The 22,673-nt window shown below is 44.3% G+C and overlaps 1 protein-coding gene across 2 annotated transcripts in view; it reads left to right on the top strand.

Moving 5' to 3' along the window:
• The first annotated feature begins 514 nt into the window (after nucleotides 1–514).
• Nucleotides 515–22,673, top strand: part of nrg2b (neuregulin 2b) — a 70,892-nt gene continuing 48,733 nt past the window's right edge. The window contains exon 1 of one of the 2 annotated variants that reach the window (XM_084940414.1): nucleotides 515–2,192. In XM_084940414.1, the coding sequence (XP_084796540.1) occupies nucleotides 1,781–2,192 (412 nt within the window). In that variant the 5' untranslated portion in view covers nucleotides 515–1,780. The remainder of the gene's footprint in view (nucleotides 2,193–22,673) is intronic. The other variant, XM_084940415.1, reaches the window with a different exon arrangement.

Here is a 22,673-nt window from a genome sequence, read left to right as displayed (position 1 = left end):
CCCTGACCTGACCCTGGTGATGAGGGGAAGATGAGGCCATGATGTAGCTGCATGCTCAGATGAAATGGCTATATACATTTTCTTTATCTCTCAGAGAGAGAGAGAGAGAGGGAGATATGAAAGCTGTCCATGTGTCCCCTATGTGACATTATAGTTTCTGATTTCCTCTGTATGGACTACAAAAAGGCTTTCTGACCTCTAACGAAGGTCGCACAGCTCCTGACAGGGAGGGAAAGGCAAATCTTATGAATGGCTTGGCTGATGGAGGCAGAGACTGGGAGGGGATACTTATGGTCAACATAAAAAAAAAACCCCAAAAAACTCAGCACTTTGTACAGGGGTCTCATTTCATTGGTGGATGAGTATTCAGTGGAAAATGAGGCTTTATTCACTGTAACTAAGCCAGATTGGCGAAAATATTTGTGTCTCTCTATTATAACACCCGCATTTTCTGGTAACTGTTGCTACCACGTGTTGCCACAGGAGTCGGCAAAACTGCAAGGCGACATTTGTGAAGTGTAATGACTCGCAAAAACAGCGCTGAACATAAAAGCGGGATTCGGGCGTGCTTTGCAGAAGCAGCTATATTTTCCAGAGGGGCCATCTAACAGCTCAGAGAGCTCAGCTCCGAAGCGCCCGCTCGCCTCTACATGCAGAGGAATCCATTGAGAGAATTTCGCAGCGTTAGTCATCGCAACAGCTATCCGCAGTGTGTGTGTGTGTGTAGCAGTCGCCTATAGCCTCTCTTGCACCTCTTGCACCGGAGATCCACAGTAGGCGCCGCGCAGGGCTTGGCTACAGACGCAACTCCGCGCTGCTGATGTGGTGTGCCTGTGCACCGCGTGCGTGATTTCTCCTGCACCCACCCCGCAGAGGTTTGTTTTTTTGGGGTTTTTTTTTTTTCAAACAGAGTCTGTCGGCATGCTCACACGCCGGTTGGGTCCGTGCCGGTGGGCCGGTGGGTGCCCGGGTCATTAGGGTGTTTGCGCAGGACGTGGCGAGGCGAGGCGACGCCGTTGACCGGGCAGGTGATGTTTGCTCACGTAAGCCGCTCGCGTTTGATGAGGGGCGCAGGGGACGCGGCTGGAGGGTGCGCGCTACTGTTGCAACGCCTCACCGGATAACCGCTGCTCTCTCATCCTGTCCGTTGGACCTCTCCGCGGTAGGGGGTTTGTTGATTTTTCCCCCTTTTTTAATTTGAATTTTTTTGCTTCCTGACTAACGGATTTTCAACACTGGGACTCTTGACGATATATAAGTGGATAAAGGAGCCGATACTGCGTGTGCGTGGAGCACAGCATATAATTTCTTGTGATTCCCCTGTACGCGCAAGTCGCTTTTTTTTTCTTTCCAAAGAGGCAATGCGCCCACCCATGCGATGCTAGCCTATTAGCTGGAGAGAGAGAGAGAGAGAGAGAGAGAGAGAGAGAGAGAGAGGTTTCAGCCCTGGATTCGAGAGGAGACTAATTTACGAGTCTTGTTTTGCCTTTCAGGAAAAGGGGAGATAAGAGGGGGGAGGGTGGTTGGTGAAGGAGAATGCAGCAATCACATTTTTAAGCATGCAGAAGCGGGCCGTTTCCGGTTCCTAGGCTGCTGTGTCCCCCCCATCCGACGCCAGCAGCCGTATGGGGAAAGCAGCGGCAGACACAGATGGCATGGACACTTCCACAAGGTCTGCCGCTCTGCCCTGCCTGCTCTGCCGGAGCCCGTTCGCCGCCGTCTCTCTCTTCCAGCTCGCTCCGCCGCCCAGCAGCACTGCAGCACAGCACAGGCTGACGGCATGAGGCTTGATCCAGTGCATTTCTCCATGCTGGTCATCGGGGTCTCCTTCGCCTGTTACGCCCCGAGTCTCAACTCCCTCCAGGACCAGGCGTACAGATCAGCCGTGGTCATCGAGGGCGAGGTGCGCTCCTCCCCGGAGAACGTCTCCTCCCGGGAGCCCTACAGCGTGAATGTCAAGGTGCTGGATGTGTGGCCCGTCAACAGCGGCGGCCTCGAGAGGGAGCAGCTCGTGACCGTCGGGGACTTCGGTTCCGAGGCCCCGTGCACCACGGTGGAGAAGGACCACAGATATATCTTTTTCATGGACCCCACCGCCGAGCCCTTGGTATTCAAGGCATCGTACGCCCCCGTGGACGCCAGCGAGCCGGAGTCGAAGAAGGATGTTGAGAGAGTGTTGTGCGAGGACTGCGGTAAGTTTAAGGCTTTTCCCTCATACCTGCCATCCACTCACAGCGCACTATAAGGGCCACTGAAACTGCCATGGTGATGTAAGGGAGACATCCAGCACTCTGGCTGCGCATGCACGTTCCCAGTCCATACAGTGTGTCAGCGTGCACACACACATATGAGCGATTGACACCTCAGTTTTCCATAACCCGGTCACCCATAATATATGAGAGGCATGTCAGGGGAATGTGTGTGTGTCGCGTAATCTGTCTGTGTGTCCAAAAAAAAAAAAGAAAAAATGAGAGATGGTTAGTTAAACCTAAGTAACCACCACCACCCTCCTCCCTCTCCACCGGTTATGACCCAAACAGCAGCATGAAGCCCAGGACCTGCATCGTGTCATCCTCACGGTAGCCTACATGTGCAGCGTTAAGGTGAAACGCACCGGCGGAAAAGCCAGCGGCTCTTCTTGTCGTGTCGCTCCTGTGTGAGTGAGGCAGAAAGTTAGGCCCAGAATGTGATGGGAATCGGGGACAGCAGCCTCGTCTTGAACTAACCTCCTTTCCAAACTTTGCATCGGAGCCTTCAGCCAGTGTTAGAGCTGTCACATCTGACGCCTTGTTTTTTCTCCATCAGAAATTGTGGCAAAAGTCTCCACAGTGTCTGTGTGGACTGCAGTGACAGTACGTGGGCGGTGATGGCAGTTTAAAATCTCTAAAACTTGCTGCCAGTTTTTAACATTTAAAAAAAAATCGTGGTTTGTTCTTGTCTCTACAAACAACAGATGCTGCGGTGGCCCTTTGTTCTGGGGAGTTTAACCAGAGAGGGCCACAAGTATGATAGTCTGCACTTTTTGTCTCTCTTTATTTTATTATTGCTGTTTATTTCTTTAAGATAATGGAAAAGCCTTTCCCCCCTCTACAGCAGTGCTCTGGAAATCAGCTTCAGCTCAGTTATGACCTCACATGGTGTGACTTATGAATGTTGTAATGTATATTCAATCTACTTTGAACATAATGCTTAAAAACACAATAACGAGTTTCTTATTTTTTGGCTAAATGTTCTTTGTGAGCCACTGCACCGTTGTTTTCAGCACTGACATGCTTCGCTGCCTTTGAGAAGCTGTAACTACAATAGCCTCAGTTATTGTTAAAGCATCTGGCAGCCATGAAGCGAAGAACTACAAAGACAGGAAGTAGTAATTCAGCCTCTAAAATAGAGAATAAGATCTTCAGTGAGAGCCACGCATTTCTCTCAAATGAGCACCAGCGTAAAACCTTTTAAGGGTCTCCTTTTTAAAAAATGTGGGTTTAAAAAAAACAAACAAAAAAACCTTTAGAAACATGTAATCTTAAAATGTGACATTTATTTTCCGGGTTTGTGTGTCTGTGTATCTGTAGTGTTGCAGCCTAACAGGAGTTAGCTCAGATGTCTCAACAAAGGGTGCATCGAGGTTCTATTTTTACCTCCATGACATGCTAAAATTATCCAGTCATTTATTAATGACAGTGCTGTTGCAATCAGTCTGAACACATTTTCCAGGCAGGGATAAGCTCAGGAGAGGAGATACCCACTTATGAGCTGATTCACCTCTCATGTGTGCGCACATTCTTGCACGCGCTGATGTGTCTCCATGTCTCCAGAGGACATTACACTGACCTGTTCTCTGTTGTTAACCACGACAACTATATTTGCCCTAAACCTCCACCTAACCTCACCTTCAACCTAAAGTATGTTGCTCCACATGATGGCGATTCATCTAGGGCTGATTTAGTCCTCACGACATAAGTGAGGCCTGCGTTTGTGTCCATCTATAAGAAAGTTGAGTCTCCGGAGTGTGACTGTCCAAACAGATCTACGTTCTCTCAACATGAGTAGCATAAGTGCGCGCACGCAGAGGCTCACACGACAACTACACACACAATAAGAGCCTAAATTACATGAAGAACCCCAACCTAATTAGACTCTCCAGAGTGTGTGGCGACACTATAGATTCACCGTAGCAACTCGTAGTCTCTGAATGTCCACTGTTTCCGTTACGTCCCTCATCAATTTTGTTTCTTTTCCAGGACTGGATGAGATTGACACACGAGTGGAATATATGAGAGGTTAACGAGAGGTTAAAGAATCACGTATATTTTTTATTGACAGTGCAGTAGCCTTAAAGCTTTATAAAATCTGCTGCGGTGAAGTTGATTTAGGACCTGATTTAAAACAGACAAAATATTACACAGTTCAGATCATACACCCCTGTGCGCCACCACAGTGGATTTTACATCAAGTTGAGCTTTCTGATTTAATTCAGAGGGTTTACAGTTATCTTTATACAGAGGTTGAAAGTAACTGAACAGCTGACTAACACACAGTTTCATGGCCTGGTGGATTTGCAGTTTAAGTCACCAAATGTAAGCGAAGGAGGCCATCATTAGGCTGAAAAAAACAAAAAATGCATCAGAGAGTTAACAAACACTTGCAGAGTGGCCAAATCAACAATTTGATATGTTTTTATAAAGAAGAAATTCACTGACAGTTCAGTGGTTTCTCAAAGTACTTTTAAGCTAGTGAGAGTGCGTTTTGTGAGTTTTTGAGGCCTCTGCATCACCAGTGTGATTTTTTCCCCTTTGAAAAAACACAATAAAGTACACCATACATTTTTAAGCACCAGATTTTAAAAAAAGTCAGATGTAGCAAATATGATACAAATCAAAACTCATATATATGCATTTATATTTAATTTGTCAGATGGTTCAATAAACACTCTATTTACAAGAATTTTGAATTATCCGAATTACTTCATGGTTCAAGCTTAAAAGTGTTAAAAGTGAAAGCTACTCTTGAGTCATATGTGGATTGTTTAATTTAAAGACAACTGTGGCGATGTACAGAGACAACTTTACAAAATAAAAGTCAGACTATCGAAACACTTGTGGCTCTAACAGCACCAACCTGCAGCGTGGAGTCAGATGGGTTTCAGGTGTCTGCTTGTATGCGCTCAAACATGGAAACCTTCAAGGAAACTGCTGCTCACTGGCCAAAACTTCTCCTTAGTTGTAGCTTGCTGGCTGTGGTGACGTTTTTCACTGGGTGAATGCAGTAATGTCAGTGTCGCCTGCAAATGAGTTACGACGGAGCAGGACTCACAGCCAGCAGTGAGGCTGGAGATGTGCAAGCAAAGGTGCTTGCAAAGTTTCACCGAAGACAGGAGAAATGGCAGCTGACAAGTGGGTTAGCAAGGGGTGTGTCTGTGGACACCAATCCAAAAGCAAGTCTAAAGGAAGGCAGCCAATCACAGCCAAACACTTTTATACACACCCTTACCCCTGTCTGTCAGCATGATGGGATCCAAAAGGGCTTTGGGCTTTAGGTTTTCAATAGCATAGCTAATAAAGCTGTGGGTTGCACCAGGCTTATGAGTTTTGCTGATACTAGCTGATGATGTTGTTTTTTACAGAGATTTTTTGTGCAATAAAAACAGACAGCAGCAAACTGACAGCAAGAGTAGCTGATAAGTAGTTACATTTTCGGAGAAGAATGGGAGCAGATGCAAACGATGATCCCACACTGTATTTCCTTTATGCTGCTATCTGCTGGGTGGCACAGTTAGTTTCAGAGGGCAACACTTATCGTACTTGTCAGGGGTTTAATCTGCCACGACAAGACGTCTCTGACGTATATGTGAAAGCTACAATCCAGGCAGGCATTCACTAACATACCACCACATTACTGTATAAGCATTTACTGTATTCATTTGTTCTGGGTCTGTTTGACACTTAGTGCTATAAAGCAAAACAATGACAGAGCAGGTGTTCTAGCTATATTGTTCAGCTAGGTTACTGATGTCCAGGCTACCGGTGCCAGTCGCATCGATGTGCTGAATTTTACACACTTCTTGGTATTTCTGGCTACAACGAATATGTGGAATCCACATGATGTGCCCATCTCTGACTGTAATGCAGGCAATTAAATAAATGACAAGTTAAAGTCTTTTTAGGGAAGTGGTTGTCGAGGTTTAATTCAGACTTTGTACCAGCGAACGTTTAAAGGCAGGAGCACAGATCCCTCGCTGTGAGAGAAATTATGAGACAGTAAATCTTCGTGCACCATAAAAGATAGCAGAGCCATCTTCCAAAAGCAGAGCCAATGTTGATTAAATGGCAGGACCGACTGGGTTCTCTCTTACTATTTATGTTGTTGAGTCTGCCATAGCTGCTCCAATAAGCTCTCCTCTTCTCCCACTTCAGCTCAGCCCACAGCTGGATTGGGGCTTATTTACACCGAGGTTTGCAGAACTGAACAGTTTCAGTGGCAATAGCTGCAATGTTTGAGTTTCAGCATTTAATGTGAAAGAATGGAGTACAAACTTCCTTTGAACAGATGCTGAGTTACATGTATGTCTGCATCCAGCGCCTCTCCCTCACCGACGTCTCCCTGTTTTATTCTGTGTAAACGACTTAGGCGTGTGGTCTGCTCACACCGCCCCTCTTCAAAAACTGCAAAACCAATCCCATCTGACATCCCAGACAGGCTGCAGCGTAATGTAGGTCTTCTCTGATCATTGCTGTTGGCACGTCTTTTGAGATGCATTGACAGTTTCGTCCTAAAATAGCTTTATCTGATGCCCAAACATGCTCCTGTCCCTGATGCTGTATCTAATGCTGCATACCTCATGCCTCATGCTCTCCCTCTCTCTCCTGCTGTAGCTGACTGTAGCTGGAGTGTGCGGTTCAGCTTATGCCTGCCCTTCTGTCAGTCAGCCACACAGAGGAGGAGAGAAACAGAGAGAAGGAAGCAAAGGCAGTGATCTTTAGCTCTGGCACTACAAAGAGATGCGGCAGTAACTGATACTGTAAAAGTTTCAGTAATAGCCGGGCCTTTTACCCACATAACGAATAAGAAAGACCGAGAAGTTCAGTGGGTACTTTTATTTTAGTGGAAATGTCTGAAAATGGTTCACTTTGATACGGCAGAAATACTGCTGCGTTGTCCTTTACTCACTCGAGTGTTTAACACATGCAAGGACAGAAATTAGTGCTTGCAGGAAAAGTTACGTTGTAGTGACGGTGAATGTTTCTTCTCCTGACTGTGAGGAGACCAAAATCAAAAACCTGTATCCAGCACATATTGTATGCTGAAACCACAAATGTGATGCTGCTCTCAGACATGCACTGGATTTTCTGTCAATTAGGTTCTGTAGGTTGTAAAAAAAAAGTGTCGATATAGCTTTCGGGTCTGAAAAGTGATTCCAATGAGAAAGTCATTCTTTTTAATGGCCAGCAGGGGGAGACTGATCAGGTTGTAAAAATTTACTGAATGCAACACAATGTTTGTTTTGTATACTGTTATTTCATGTATAGTCGAAGCAGACAATAGAGCAGGGCGTGCTGTAGGGTGTGGCTACACTTTGATTGACATCGCTACTAAATGAGGCTTCAGTGTCTTTGCTTTCTCAGAGAGATCCACATTTGCTTGTTATGTGCAGTGCCGACAACAAAACTAACAAAATGAGATGCTGACTTTAAAAACCAAAGGCGGATATCAAGGTGGCTATGTCCCACTGGGAGGAGGCTCCGGGGCAGATCTGGGACACGCTGGAGAGATCATATCTCTTGGCTGGCCTGGGAACGCCTTGGTGTTCCCCCGGACAAGCTGGAGGAGGTGGCTGGGGAGAGGGAGGTCTGGGCTTCTCTGCTTAGGCTGCTGCCCCCGCGACCCGGCCCCAGATAAGCGGAAGAAGATGGATGGATGGATGGATGGATGATATCATTAAACTAAGCTATGGCTCCATAACTGCCATAGGCTAGCTGGGGTATTTTTTTTTTTTTTTTTAAAAAAAAGCAATAAAGCAACCATCCTACGACTATGGCAAATCAGTGGTTTCCCAGTGACTGTTCTGTGTTCCTCCCCTGATCGGTCACAACAGATGGCCGCCCCTCCCTGAGCCTGGTTTTCCTGGAGGTTTGTTCCTATTAAAAGGGAGTTTTTCCTTCCCAATGTCGCCAAGTGCTTACTTAAAGAGGGTTGTTTGATTGTTGAGGTTTTCCTTGTAGGGTGTTTACCTTACAATATACAGCACCTTAAGGCAACTGCTGTTGGGATTTGGTGCTATATAAATAAAAATGACCTGAACTGATTGCACTGCATTGCAATTTTTTCACACTCAATCACCAACTGTGGTGCATTTGCATGCATTTGCAAACTGATAGCAGACTCACTCTATCTTACTGCAGTTTTATTACCAACATCACTTTGAAGATGGCAGCTAATAGCCGCAGACCTGGTCCCCATCTTCAAAGCAGCTATTTCAGAGGCAACGACATCGCCAGCACACTGGATGCAGTTGCAGTTTTGGTTGTGCCACGGTCTCCGATCAATGTTTTCCTGAGTGTGAAGCATGTCACGAGAGCAGCTTTGGTCCAAACACACAAACATGAGATTAGACAACTTTGATATGTTTGTTTGATGTCAATCTTCTGCATCCTGTTTTTGGATCTTTTAATAAGCCAGAGACAGTGGACATACCTTGGCATCTTTACAACCTTAAATGACTATGTTTACCATTTCTCCTTAAGTAGGTAGTGCATGTGATTATCTGTGGATCTGTGGACTTTGTATTCAAAGTTTTACTCGGACTAATGTATCCATATCCCACTATTTTGACTCTGACTACGCTTGCACGTGTGTAGCACCTTATAAGCAATAATCTGATATTTCCAGGTTAGCATACACTGCTGTGTCTCAGCTCAGGTTCATGTCAGTGTGTAGAGCAGCTAGGGGGCAGAACCACAGTGGCATTGATCTCCAAATCCCAGAATTAGAAGGAATTTGTGCTCTGGGGCATCATGTCAAAACAATCCTTGGAACAGGAAACACATCCAGGACCACACCCTTGAATAATTCTTTAAAACAAACCCAGTGAATTTAAGCTTTCAGCATGGCTTTCAAATTCAGATCCCTTTCAGCCAGTGATGAGAAAGATGCTCGTGGAGACGTAGAATCGCCTGCGTTTGGATCATGGAAACGGTACTGCAGGAAATTAGAATCAATTTTCCTTTGAGCAAGTGTGTTGAGCTCAGACTTATGTGCATACTTTATGCTGATGCATACAAACCATGAGATTCACAGGTTCAATAGACTTGAACAGATAGTCTGTGTGTGTGTGTGCATGTGTTTGTGTGTGCGTGCATGTTTGTGTGTGTGTGGCCTCTCACTTGTCCGTCTCATCCCTTTTCCCCTTTTTGTTGCGTTATCTGTGTCTATTTCAGACACCCTCTGTGTGTCGCTTTCCCTTCTGTTTCTCTCTCTTTCTGTCTCTCTCACTGTCCTTGTCTCAACAGAGCATTATACCTCTCTCCACACACACACACACACACACACACACACACACACACACACACACACACACACACACACACACACACACACACACACACACGCACAGAGCAATGCCAGTTAGCTGTTGCTGTTGCTGCTGTGCTGCAGATGCCCCAGTGTGCTGTCATTAGCAGAGAGATCTGGGGTTGCTATAAATTATGCACACTGAATAACAGAAGGCTGAGGATTTCTCCTTTCTGCTGCGTGCGCGTGTGTGTGCATGTGTGTGTGTTAGGGGCGTTGTATAGGTACGTCTCTGCACTGACATTATCCTGATCAACTTTCCTCGCCAAAGTACGTGTATTAGCGCAATTCTCTGTGCCTCAGCTAACTCGCAACTGTACAAATCTTGTACCTATCCTCCAGTTACTTGGCGTGTGTGTGTGGGTGTATGTGTGCGTGTCCTTGCTTGTGAATAATGTATCAGCACTCATCCTCTCCAGCAGTCAGCCTTAGTAGAAAACTCTGACACATGCCTTTTAAAAGGACCAGCCCAGTGCCACATGGCTCAGTTTGTGAATGAGAGAGGTTTTTATGTAACCTCTCTCTCTCTCTCTCTCTCTCTCTCTCACACACACACACACACACACACACACACACACACACACACACACACACACACACACACACACACACAGAAGTACACACATGCAGATGCACTGCACACACCACCCACACACTCATGCAGCTGCTGCTGCACACTCCCTCCTCACTGCATCAGCAAAGTGCCTGTTTCAGACAGGATGGATTTGGCCGATGCTCTCTCCGTTTCGGTTGAGATTGTTTTTCCACAGAATTAGATTAGACATCAAATTCAAAATGGAATAATTAGAAATGTTTATGCCAAGGACTTGTCGGTTGGTATTGCAGATAAAATATTTAAAAATGACAAGTTTGCCACCGCCTCCATAAATCCGAGACATCTCATGTTTTCCTGGAAAGCCATTTTAATCTTTGGCATTCTCCTCCTTAAGTAGCCCTGCTGTGCCAGAGTGTAAGGGGCTGGCATGCAGCCAGCGTAACCTGATATTCGTGAAGTTGTAAAGTGACATATTCATCTGGTACTCAGAGTCACACTTCATGAGCAAGAATTCAGCTCTTTAACATCCCAGAAGCTGTGCGGTGTATGTTGTTTGCTCAACCTCAAGATAAAAACAGGCATTACGGTGACTAAAAAGGGACAATAGATGCTTTGCAAACACTTCACAGAAGGGAAAGGGTTAAAACAAACTCTTTGGTTCTATATCAGGCTATCTTCAGCACAGAAAGGTGGGCTATCTTTATCTCTCTTTGTTGTGGCGAGCTTTGATGGTGACAAGTAGAGCATCTTCATCTGTCTTCCAGATGTCCTCCTCTGCCTCTCTAGACGTTATCTCGTAACTATTATGGGATCGTGGTAGACAGCGCCGCATGTATGATGTGTTTGTTTTGGCATCTTTTCATGTTTCTGTATTAGGACATGTTTGATCACGCAACATTTTTAAAGTCACATTCCACCTTTTATTTAACACAATGCCCATAAAACATCCCCAAATTTAAACTTAGCTGTGGATCGGCTCTCTTCAATATATATGATTTGGTCAGTTATGCTACTATTTCAGCCGCTCCCAGGAATTGGTTTGTCTAATTTTTATGTGAACTAATGTGCTGATGAACAACAATATTTTTTTCTTAATGTGGCCCTAATACTGTAACAGTCGCTACACGGGATGGGTGAACTAATGATTTTCCTCTTACACTTGAAGGTTTATGGCTTCATTCTTTTTTGAAATAAAAGCGTTTAAAATGTTCTGACCGGTTTCGTTTTGTGCTGGTCCTGTTTATAAGCAGCACGGTGGTGCAGAGGTTAGCACTACTGCCTCGTGGCATGGTGGTTCAATGTTTGAATTGTAGATGCAAGAAGAAGATAAAGCTTTGAGTGGGCAGGAAGACTAGAAAAATGCTGTGCTGTGCAAAAACAAACAAAAACACTTAAATGGATCCATTTACATTTATAACTAGTCTGTGTACGATACAAACAGAACTACACAAACACAAAGCCCTGTCATGGCCTCAGTGTTTTCATTGCATGTACACAAATATCCTGAGCCACACTGCACACTCAAACGATGTCCTGTGCTAAAGTATGTCTGTGAAGGTTCTCAGTCATCCTGGTCATCGTAGTCTGGGGAGCTACGATGTGTGAACGGCCATCTTTGAAAAGAGGCGGTGACTTACGGCACCAACTGTCTGCCTATCTATAATCCACTTTTGAGATCCCTTCCCAGATGCCTTAATGCCCACTCACATCCTGGGCCATCTGACCTCAGTAAATCACATGATAGGGCTAGGTTTCACAGTGGGTTCACCCAGAACCTTGGCTGATTGTGACCTACACCCGTTTTCACAACTTGTGATTAGCTAGTGGATCAATAGGAGGCCCATGACCCTCTTGGGGACACTCCCATTGGGCTTAAAATCTGGGACTCTCCACCAATTGCTCTTAGAACTGAAGAAGCTTCTTGGATGAGAGGTGAAACGTCTTCAACGAAACTTCAAGAAGTCCAGATGCTTTTCTTTCCAAGCTCTTTAGAGTCTGCTAAAGTAGTTGATTTATGGCTGATTAGGCACTGGAAGTGCTCTGTCAACGGCTTTTGGTAAAAATGAAAAGATCTTTGGGTTTATTTGCACATAGAACCAAGAAGTGAGATCCAAGTGGTCACCTGAGATGTGTGTTGAGATCCACTGTAATGTCAGGTACAAACTGATGTACTCAGAGTTGAAAATGAATATTAGCCTGTAAACAGCCACCAGGTTCCTTAGGGTTAGGGTTTACATGCATTACTTTTTAAAAATTTCATTGTTTGCCGTATACGATTGAAAACCTTATAATGGAAGCACTTTAAAGCCAAAACGACATCTTGGTTTGTTTGTTCGCATGTGGCTGAAAGACGATGGTTCATCAGTGATGGTGGTTGTTAAGAGGTTAATATAAATGTTGTTGTCAGAGAAGCTCATGGAACAGTATTTTCTAACAGCCAGATAGTCTATATGAAAAAGCAAATCTTCAAAAATTAAATGAAATTATCAGTTTGAATTACTTAGTTTCGTGTATTTTGTGCTGTTAAAGTAAATTTGCATAAACATATTGATATCAGCTGGAAAAGGGTGGAGTGCCCACTCTGGGTCGGGGATAAGTCCCTGCCCCAACTGGAGGAGTTTAAGTATCTCAGCGTCTTGTTCTCGAGTGATGGGAGAAGGGAGCCGGAGATCGACAGACGGATTGGTCCGTTGTGGTGAAGAGAGAGCTGAGTGTAAAAGCAAAGCTCTCAGTTTACCGGTCGATCTACATCCCTACCCTCACCTATGGTCACGAGCTGTGGGTAGTGACCAAAAGAACGAGATCGCGGATACAAGCAGGAAAGATCAAGGAAGCAAGGAAATGAGCTTCCTCCCTTAGAGATAGGGTGAGAAGTTCAGCCGTCCGGGAGGGGCTCAGAGTAGAGCTGCTGCCCCTCCACATCGAAAGGAGCCAGTTGAGGTGGTTCGGGCATCTGACAAGGATGCCTCCTGGGCGTCTCCTGGGTGAGGTGTTCCAGGCATGTCCCACCGGGAGGAGGCCCCGGGGCAGACCCAGGACACGCTGGAGAGATTATATCTCTCGGCTGGCCTGGGAACGCCTTGGTGTTCCCCCGGACAAGCTAGAGGAGGTGGCTGGGGAGAGGGAGGTCTGGGCTTCTCTGCTTAGGCTGCTGCTCCCGCGACCCGGCCTCGGTTAAGTGGAAGAAGATGGATGGATGGATGGACATTGATATCGCTAAAAAAAAACAGAGGAAAGCTTTTTAATCAAAGTATAGAATCAAGTCGATTAAACTTCTTGGATATCGGTTAGTTCAGTAGCCAAGAGGGTTGTTAAGGGTTCAATTTCAACTGGTTTGATGCTAATAAAATTAACTGCAGGTGCACTAGAGGGGCAATAAGATTCCAGGAAATAGACTGTTACTGTAGGAGAGCTGGGCAGCACTGTAGAAGGTCCTTTACCCATCATCAGGACCAGTATCTGCTCCTTTGTGCAAAGAGGAACAGGAAGAGCACTGCCAACTACAAAATGACTACCAGCAGATCAGAAACAAACTTCATAAGGTTGGCATGAGGGTCCAGCGTCCTCTAGTGGGCCCTGTGCTTGCTGCCCGGCACTGTGGAACCTGACTAGCATTAGCCATAGAATACCAGGTTTGGTAGGTCCACCAATGGTGCCCTGTGCTTTTCACAGATGAGAACAGGTTCACCCTGAGCGCATGTAACAGACATGAAAGACTCTTCGGAAGTCTTGGAGAATGTTATGCTGCCTGTAACATCGCTCAGTGTGATCGATTTGGTGGTGGGTCAGTGGTCTGAAGAGGCATATCCATGGAGGACCATGGATATCCAGACTTCTACAGGCTAGGGGCTGCCCCAGACACCCTGACTGCTGCTAGGCATCAGGATGAAATCCTTGGACCCATTGTCGGACCTTACAATGCCTGGCCTCGTGTACTCAGTACTCTAAGTGGCTCTCATGCTCTCTTGACCTAAGTTGAATAAAACACCTCTGGGACATTATGTTTGTTCCAGATTGCATCTTAGACTGTCCAGGAGATCAGTGATGCCCTGGTCCAGATCTGGGAGCCCCAACAGGGTTTGCTGCAAGGAAATTTGGGCAAAATGGACTAGCCTGCCGTAATGTTTTATTTAATTTGATTTACACATGTTTTTGAATTTAGCCCTCTGTAAGTGGATGATTGATTTCCACGTTGTTTGATTTCCATCAAACAGCGTGGCATACTTTCATTCCTAGCACATGACCCAGTCCATAACAGTGTAGATATCCAGCATGACTCTTCCTCCCTTTGAGACCTGATGCTTTTTCAAATTGTTCCTTTAATGGGTTTTGAGCAGTATGTTTAGGAAACTCATCACAAACTGCAAGATAGAAAAAATGCACATAATATATTCTGTTTATTCTCAGTGTGGTTTGCAATCTATGTACCTTTATCTGATTCACCTTCAGTAAAGTCCAATGTCTGTCTCTGTTAGTGTTTTGCTGCCTGTTGGACCGTCAGCGTGTTGCTCACCAGTATTTATACAACACTGCTATAACCATGATTTAAAATAAGAGAGGTGGCCAAGGTAGAATGTGTTTGACTAAAATAGGAAGGCCGAGACAGAGAATACATCATCTGTCCTCCTGTTCCCCACACTGTTCAGACTTTCATAAATTATTACTAAAGACTGATAGTTTTGATTAATTTTACAGTAGCTTACAATTGTAACACCTCCCCATCCGCCCACACACACTCTCTTCTGACCACGGCTGGAAGAAAGTCAAATGTCAAATAAAAGCGCATTTTAATCCCGACCAACGTCACACCGCCTTTGTTATATACTCCATAGATTTATGGAAACGGTGTCAAACAGAAGCTCCTATTGACCAAATCATAGTTTGGGAGTGAGACACAGACTGTCACTTAACCAGGCACTAAATGTTCGTTCTCCCTCCCATGAAAGTTGGACTCGCTTACAATAAATCTCTTGTGGTGCTTTTCTCTTTGGTACGAAGCATCACAGGCTGACCGGCTGATTAAAGAGCATGCAGTGATCAGTTTGCTGCTGTTACATTACAGGGTTCCTGGGATTCGGCTTCAAATGCTACAACCGGTTCCTCTCACTGCTGTTTGGTGTTGCCAACAAGCAAAGATGCCAAGTGAAGATTTAATCCTCAATAAACCTTTGTCAGTTCAGTGCAAAGCGTTAATTTTATTTGAAATGCAAGTGGGACATCCCTGAACAGTAGTGCCAGTCAAACAAAAGATCAGTGAGTCATTCTTTTTTTAATCAAATCTTGCATGTAATTTACTGCCATGTGTTCACAAATATAAGAGACATTTCTGTTCAAGTAAACAGACGGAAATACATCAAACTCAAAAACAGACTCATGTAAAGCATTCACCTCTAAACGAGCTGCTTCTCTAAACAATAGTTTGCTCTTATGTCTCTTTTGTGTGCACGTGTATTGGAATAAAACATCTTTCACAATCAAACAACACAGACAAAAATCATTTTTAATGTTTTGTCCAAAGCCTGTTTCATTGAAATAAAGGCTTTCCACTTTTTCCACAGTGCCATCTACTCAAACATGTTTCGTTCCTTGATGTTGCATGCGATGGCATCATCTGATCTCATCAATCAGCGCTAGGGTGACCAGGTGTCCTGCTTTATGTGGGACTGCGTGACATTTTTATCCCTTGTCCAACATGGAGACGATGCCCCGCATTTTGTGGCTCTGGATACAAAAAGTCGAGACATACTTATTGTATTTATTTAATGGGAGAGGTGTATTTTACATGACAATGTGAACCTGATAATCAATACTTTATTGTTTGAAAGCAGCTGTAGTAAAATATCAAAACTGACCCTCAGCATTAAAACGCCTCCCATATGGTTTGTTGGGATCTGGTATAGATAATATAAAAGATAAAAGATGGCTTCTGGGTTTGACTAGTCAGTGTCTCAAACTTGCATTCTTTTTAATGACCAGCAGGGGGCAGCTCCTCTTATTGCAGAAGAAAAAGGGTTCAGATTGTATAGCAGTCTATTGAAAACCAGCACTCTTTACTGATGACACTGTTACCTCAATTGGTAGTGACAGGTGTGTTGTGTGAATGAGACATGGCGAGCCCACGGGTGACAGTTTTGAGCCATTATATTACATGCGGCTGCAGCTCTCAAGCTGCCAGCAGCATGTACACCACAACCACCCACCAACCCTGAGTCCCCGTGTTTTACCAAGCGGACGTGATTGTGGATGCCGTGCAGGTGCGTCCGCACGGCACCGCTGACTACGCCTCGCCACAAGGTCATAATACAAAATCCACCTCATTTTATACATTTCTGGTCTTTCTGATAATTGGAAAGGAGGATAAACAGAGCATGCTGATTGGCTAATGAGCTGTAAGTCACATCGTCACATAGTCATGAGTTTAACCTACCTCCACTTTCAAAGCAGTAGGATGGTCAGCTCAGGGCTTCATAATGGGACTTCAGAACCCAATTATATTATGGACTGATACTATATAGGTCCATTAGCCCCATATATATATATATATATATATATATATATATATATATGTAGCGCTTTTCTACTGTAACTTAGCACTTAAAGGGCACTTTACTAAAAGCCTTAGTCACCCAGTCGCGCACATTATATATCTAAGCACCTTTGTCTTGTCACACGTACTCGGATGGATGTATTGGGGCAAACTCAGGGTTGAGTATCTTGCCCAAGGACACTTTGACATGCAGACTGGAGTAGCTGGGGATTTACCCACTGACCTCCCAATTGGTAGACTGAGCCACAGCTGCCCCACAAGTACAGTCTGTGGGAGTGGACCACACTAATCACAAGACATGTGTAAACTTATAAGTGTGCATACATACAGTTCTGAGGTGCCACAATAGTGCAAATTGTTCATCTTGTATCAGACAGAGAGAAAAAAGCTTGAATCAGACTTCCCTTGAGTCCATTTCAACTCGTGAACATACCTACAGCTGTTTTTCACACGTGTTTCCACAGTTAGCTTTTCACACATGTGCATCTGCCACCATCTTTCCTGCGGCTGAAATCTCTTATAGATTTCAGTTCAGGATTCTTTGAGCACCTTGTTTCTTTAATGTAACTTGACCCTAAGCCATGGAGCCCAATAACGCTTGTCCTGTGATAGGCTGCACAGTAACTGCTAATATCTGAATAATCAAACCTGTCATACAAACCTATTAATAGGGCAGTTTACAGTTTAGGGTTCCATTTCACTGGTTGTCTTTTTCCCCTTTCCCTGACTAAACAAGGCTTTTTTTAAAACCAGATAGTTATTGATAGTTTAGACTTATTCCTAGCAGTATCGCTGCTTCCTGAGATCTCAGCACCTAAAATCAGTCTTTCAGCTTATAGCCAGAGGGGAGTTTATGGAGGTCCCACAGTTCGGTAAGGATGTAGTGTTTTGAACCAGCTATAGTTCCTTTTTGTCCCTGCACACGATAACTATTAACCTCTTTTTTTCCTTATTACCAATTTTATGTCATTCGCTCACTCATGAATGTAACAGGAGCTTAGTGGGGTTTCTGATCACCAGATGAAGCAGAGCTGTGTGCTGTCTGTGTGACAGTGCAAACCAGTGCTGTAAGGAACAAAATTGCAGAATAAACCAAAAAGTAAAGAAGAAAATGGAGCAAGAAGAGAAAATTGGGGTATACCGTGAGAATTAACTCTCCATCTTTGTTTCACCTTTATGTTTGCTATGTTTGGTCTCTGAGGGGACCGACAGGACATCTTTCTTCTATAGAATCTTTAGCTCCTTATGGAGGACGGATGTGATCAATGCTTCAATCCCCTTATCAGGAGAATTGTGTGTGTTAGTCCGCTTTACAAGCCTGCAGTTAATGATGTGTGTGAGTGGGGGTGGATGGGGTGGGCTGTTTGGTGGGTGGAAGGAGAGGTGAGAAATGGTGGGATGAGGGGTGAAGGATAAGAAGGAGAGGAGGGGAAGAGGGAGCAAGAATGGATGAAGAGGGACGAGAGAGGGGAGGGGAAGATGGACAGATGAAAAGAGGGGAGAGGTGAGAGAAAGAATAGAAAGTGTTTGGGGAGGGAAAAAAGGAAATGGGAGGAAAGATAAATTGAGGACAGGTGGGGAGCAGAATGACTTGCACACGACTCCAAGCCCAGAGAAAAAGAGGAGGAGAAGAAAGGAGAGAATAGCTTTTCCCCACCATTCTGCCCGCAAGCCCTTCATTAACTATTCATTATAAACTCTATCTATCTATCTATCTATCTATCTATCTATCTATCTATCTATCTATCTATCTATCTATCTATCTATCTATCTATCTATCTCCTTCATCTTCTTTGGTCCTCTCAGTCAAACCTTCTCCCTGAATCTTCCTCTCCTTCTCCCTGGCTTTCTCACACCCACTCTTCTCTTTCCATCTCTTACAAAAGGCTTGACTGTACATCTAGAGCAGAAGACAGCCTCGCTCTCCTTCTCCCTCCCTCTCTCTGTGTTACTGTCTGTGTTTGTGGGGGGGAAAATATCCTGATTTCTGTTGAATCTGACGGGTGTATTTATACCTAAACTGATCTCGCTGCAGTCAACAGAACAATAAACACCACCACCAGAGATAACAGGCAAGGTCAAGTCAGCGTGTGTGCGTAAGCATGATGTTCATGTGATGGCAAAAAAAACAGGCTGAAAGGCGAGGAAGACTATGATTTATCGACAATCACTCTCGCTAACCATGCGCGCACATCCAACTCAGAATCATTTTTGTCATTAAATGTGCACATGACAGGCAAGAGCCCACACACAAAAACACACACACAGGTTGGCTTTGGCGTTGCCGCTGTGCAGAGGTTAGCCAGCTGCATAGAGGCCTGTTGTGGCTGCTATCATTCAACAACCACCTCCTTTTTTTCTCGCTCTCCCTCAAACACACATTTTCTCTCTCCTACTCTTACTCAATCTTATTTTCTTCTTTCTTTCTGCCTAACATCCTCTCTCTCTCTCCTGCTCCCTCTCTGGTTTCCATGGTGACAGCTGTGCGCTGCAGAAATCACACTGATCTGAGAATGAGATAGAAGGAGCTTCTCTCTTTTGTACATGAACACACGAGCACACACGCATCAGCTTCCTCTCCACATGTCATTTTATGAATGTGCTCTGTGTCTTCCCTCACCATCTCATCAGCTGACACACACACACACACACCTACACACAAACACACACACGCAGTCCATGTGTGCAGTCATGTTGCTGGCCATGACTTCCCAGGGTGCCATACCTGCCTGCGAACACACCTAATTGGTTTGGCTTCCATATCACTCTTTGTTATTGGATCATGCTTAGTGAGAAATTAGATCAATTTTGTTGATGCCTGCTTCTCTGAACGGACAGAGGGAGGGAGGGAGGGAGAGAGGGAGAGCATCAGCTGACCTTGAAAGAAGGACCTCATGATGGACGGCTGATTGGAGCGGTGTCACATGTGATTGGACAGCCGAGTGGGCCGGTCACAGGCTATTGGCCAGGCTCTGCTGTCCGTTTGTGCTCCCCCCTGAGTACCACCACCCCTCCACACTCACACTGAGGAATTCTCCCATCACTCAGTGATACAGAAGGCTTGGGTCAGCAACTAAGAGCACGCGTGCACACACACACACACACCCAATCACACGTATCCATCAGTGCTGAGCATTACGTATGCACATATATGCAGAGAGATGTGGAAACTTTCTGTGTCAGTGTGTAAATTGCAGCTGCAGAATTAGACTTGTTATGGCCTGCTCGGTGCCTGTGCTGTGTGGGATGTGTGAATCTGCTCTAATTGTGTTCGTGCACATGAATTTCAGAGTCACTCTGTCTTTTTGTGCATAGCTGTTGTGCGGGCTTAGCTTTTGTTAATGCTCAAGAATAATTCTTTATCAAACTGCCGCTCAACCTCTAAGCTAACATCACCAAACAAACTCCATTTGGATTTTACTTCAGTTTCATCCACAGGGGTTTTTTTTTTCAGTGGTTGTTAGGAAGCACTGCTGCCAAAAATAGGCAAGATCTTGGAGGAGGATCTGACGGGACCCACAGGATTTATTAGCTCAGTTGGATGTTTTACAGTCTGTTCACTGATAATTTTACAGGTAAAAACTCACAAAGACACAGTCAGAAATGATTTCTACATCTTAGTGCATTATGGACTTTTATAGGCGATGTCTTAGTGTTTATAAACACATATCTGCATATGAATATGCAGAATCTGCAATTAGGGGACAGATCAATTCAATTTCAGTTTATATCAACTCAATTTTTTTTAATATAGCACCAAATCTTTGCTTTAAGGTAAAGTCCCTATAATATTGCAGCGAACACCCCAACAATCAGATGACCCTCCCTATGAGTAAGCACTTGGCAACAGTGGGAAGAAAAAGCTCCCCTTTAACAGGAAGAGTCTTTAGCAGAACCAGGCTCAGGGAGGGGCGGCCATCTGCTGGGTGAGGGCAGGGAGACGGACAAACAACAAGACACAGACGAGATTTTTGGTACCAGAAGCTTCCTTGCTCATATTCCACGTGAGATGATGGTATTGACCAATCGTGTTTGAGCAGGCTTTGGTTGAATGCAGGAAAACAATCAATATGGAGAACAAAGGAGGGTTGGTGCATATGCATTTCTGAAAACATCAGCTTTTATGTTTTTTTAAACCTTTTTTTAAATGTATCTGGGTTTGAAATATGAGGCACTGGCCTTGATTTTTCCCGGCTACAGTGGAAGCTCTGGCACACTGAAGTATTTAAACAACAGCCAATTATGGGTTCATGGGTTATAACTGATAATAACCACTCTTCAGTGTTTGCATGTGTCTACCCTCGAAACTATCTCCAACACCAACCATCTTCAAGTTCATCCAGGTGATCCAAGTCTTTCTGATGTGTCTATTTCTTCTTTCAGTGGTTTGTTTTTAAAGAGTTGCATTTTTTAATGAAGATCTAATCTCTGAAATAACACACTGGGAAGTCTCGGGTGTTTCTAGGAAGTGTCTAGTGTCCCCTTTGCGCTGTCTTACATGTGTTTTTGGTAATTAATGCAGTGAAAATGAAGGTCTAGCCAATGAGGCGGGATAGAAATATTAACTGAATTACTTGATCACACCTATAGGGTACAGTCAGATGTTAGACAGATGATCTGTTAAATGTGTTTCTGGCATAGAGAGAGAGTTTTAAGGCTCAATGGAGAACCTTTTTCAGTTCAGTCCTCTGCCTCAGCGTTGGGGATGGGGTTTTTGATCATCAAACAGTGGTAGAGTTTGAGGCAAGCTTTACATGAGCAGCCATTCAAACATAAGAGAATAAACCCACATCAGCACATCTAAAAACAAACTGTATCGAGCGGTATTCTTTGCATTTACTTTAAAGTTATTGCACTCGTAGCTCTTTAAAATCACCCTTCAATAATCACACATAAGAACATTTTTAATTTTCTGCAGTATTGCTCATATTCACTGGATCCAGCTTCGGTTTGTCAGCTGTTTTGAAGGACAAACTCCAAAAGCATGTATGAGTGCCCAGAGCGACTCGAAGGATTACCATAAATGCTTTAAAATGGGTTAAAAATCGTAAAGGGAATTTATGATAATTCAGTGAAACCAACACCGTCACAGTCATAAATGTGGATGTCACCTCCATGAAGGGTGATTTCTTTCTGGTTTTTTAGCTAGCATTCTCTGGATGACAAAACCTCAGCGTTGCCCAAGGAGAGCGTCCCACAGAGGGACGAGCTCATTGGTAACCAAGCTCACCTCTAATTGCTGCTCCAGGCCAAACTCCATGACTCATTTCCTCACGTAGCTCCACATAAAGCCACACAGACTCGCCAGGTGACCGGCCATATATGTTAGGTGGAGCTGCAGCAGCTATATGCATCTTGAAAAACAGGCCAGGAGTGACATGGTAGAAAGTACGCAAGTAGAAATATGTGTCAGCAGTGTCCAGACCAGATCATTTTGCTTCTTTGAATAGTAGCAGATATTTTCTTTATTGTGGTGTGTGTTTGGATTTGAAACTAATGACTGATTATTGTATCCAGCTGGATATTTTTTAAAGAAAATATTGTTTTTAAAATAACTGCCTGAATATTCATTAGATTCAAGGTCAAATGTAGATGCCATTGAAATGTAATTGCATGCATGTATACAGCAGATATAGGTAACATACATTGATGTGATTAGATAATTATGATGTCATTGGCTATAAATAGCTCTCATTTCCTTCCCATGGGTTATCTGGCTGAGGAAAAACAGCAGTTGCTTGAAATGTTGCTAATAAAGTTAAATGCAGCTGTGACTCCTTTGTGCAGGTACTCTTTGAAGTACAATAGAATTTAATAGCAGGAAATGTTGCAACTGATTCTAAGTAGACTCGCTATCCTGGAGCTGGGGTGAGCAATCGTACAGGAGGAAATACAAGCTTAAAAAAATGTCTCTTCTGCTTCAGTCTTCTCTCCTAGAAATTCAGTTTTTATATGACTAATTTGTAACGTAGGAGGGAGGAAACAAACTGCTGCCTGAGTGATGTT

Source organism: Perissodus microlepis, chromosome 2, assembly GCF_051167445.1.
Source record: "Perissodus microlepis isolate ML-2025 ecotype Zambia chromosome 2, ASM5116744v1, whole genome shotgun sequence".
NCBI classification, from domain to species: domain Eukaryota; kingdom Metazoa; phylum Chordata; class Actinopteri; order Cichliformes; family Cichlidae; genus Perissodus; species Perissodus microlepis.
This window is presented reverse-complemented; position numbering and strand designations above follow the sequence as displayed.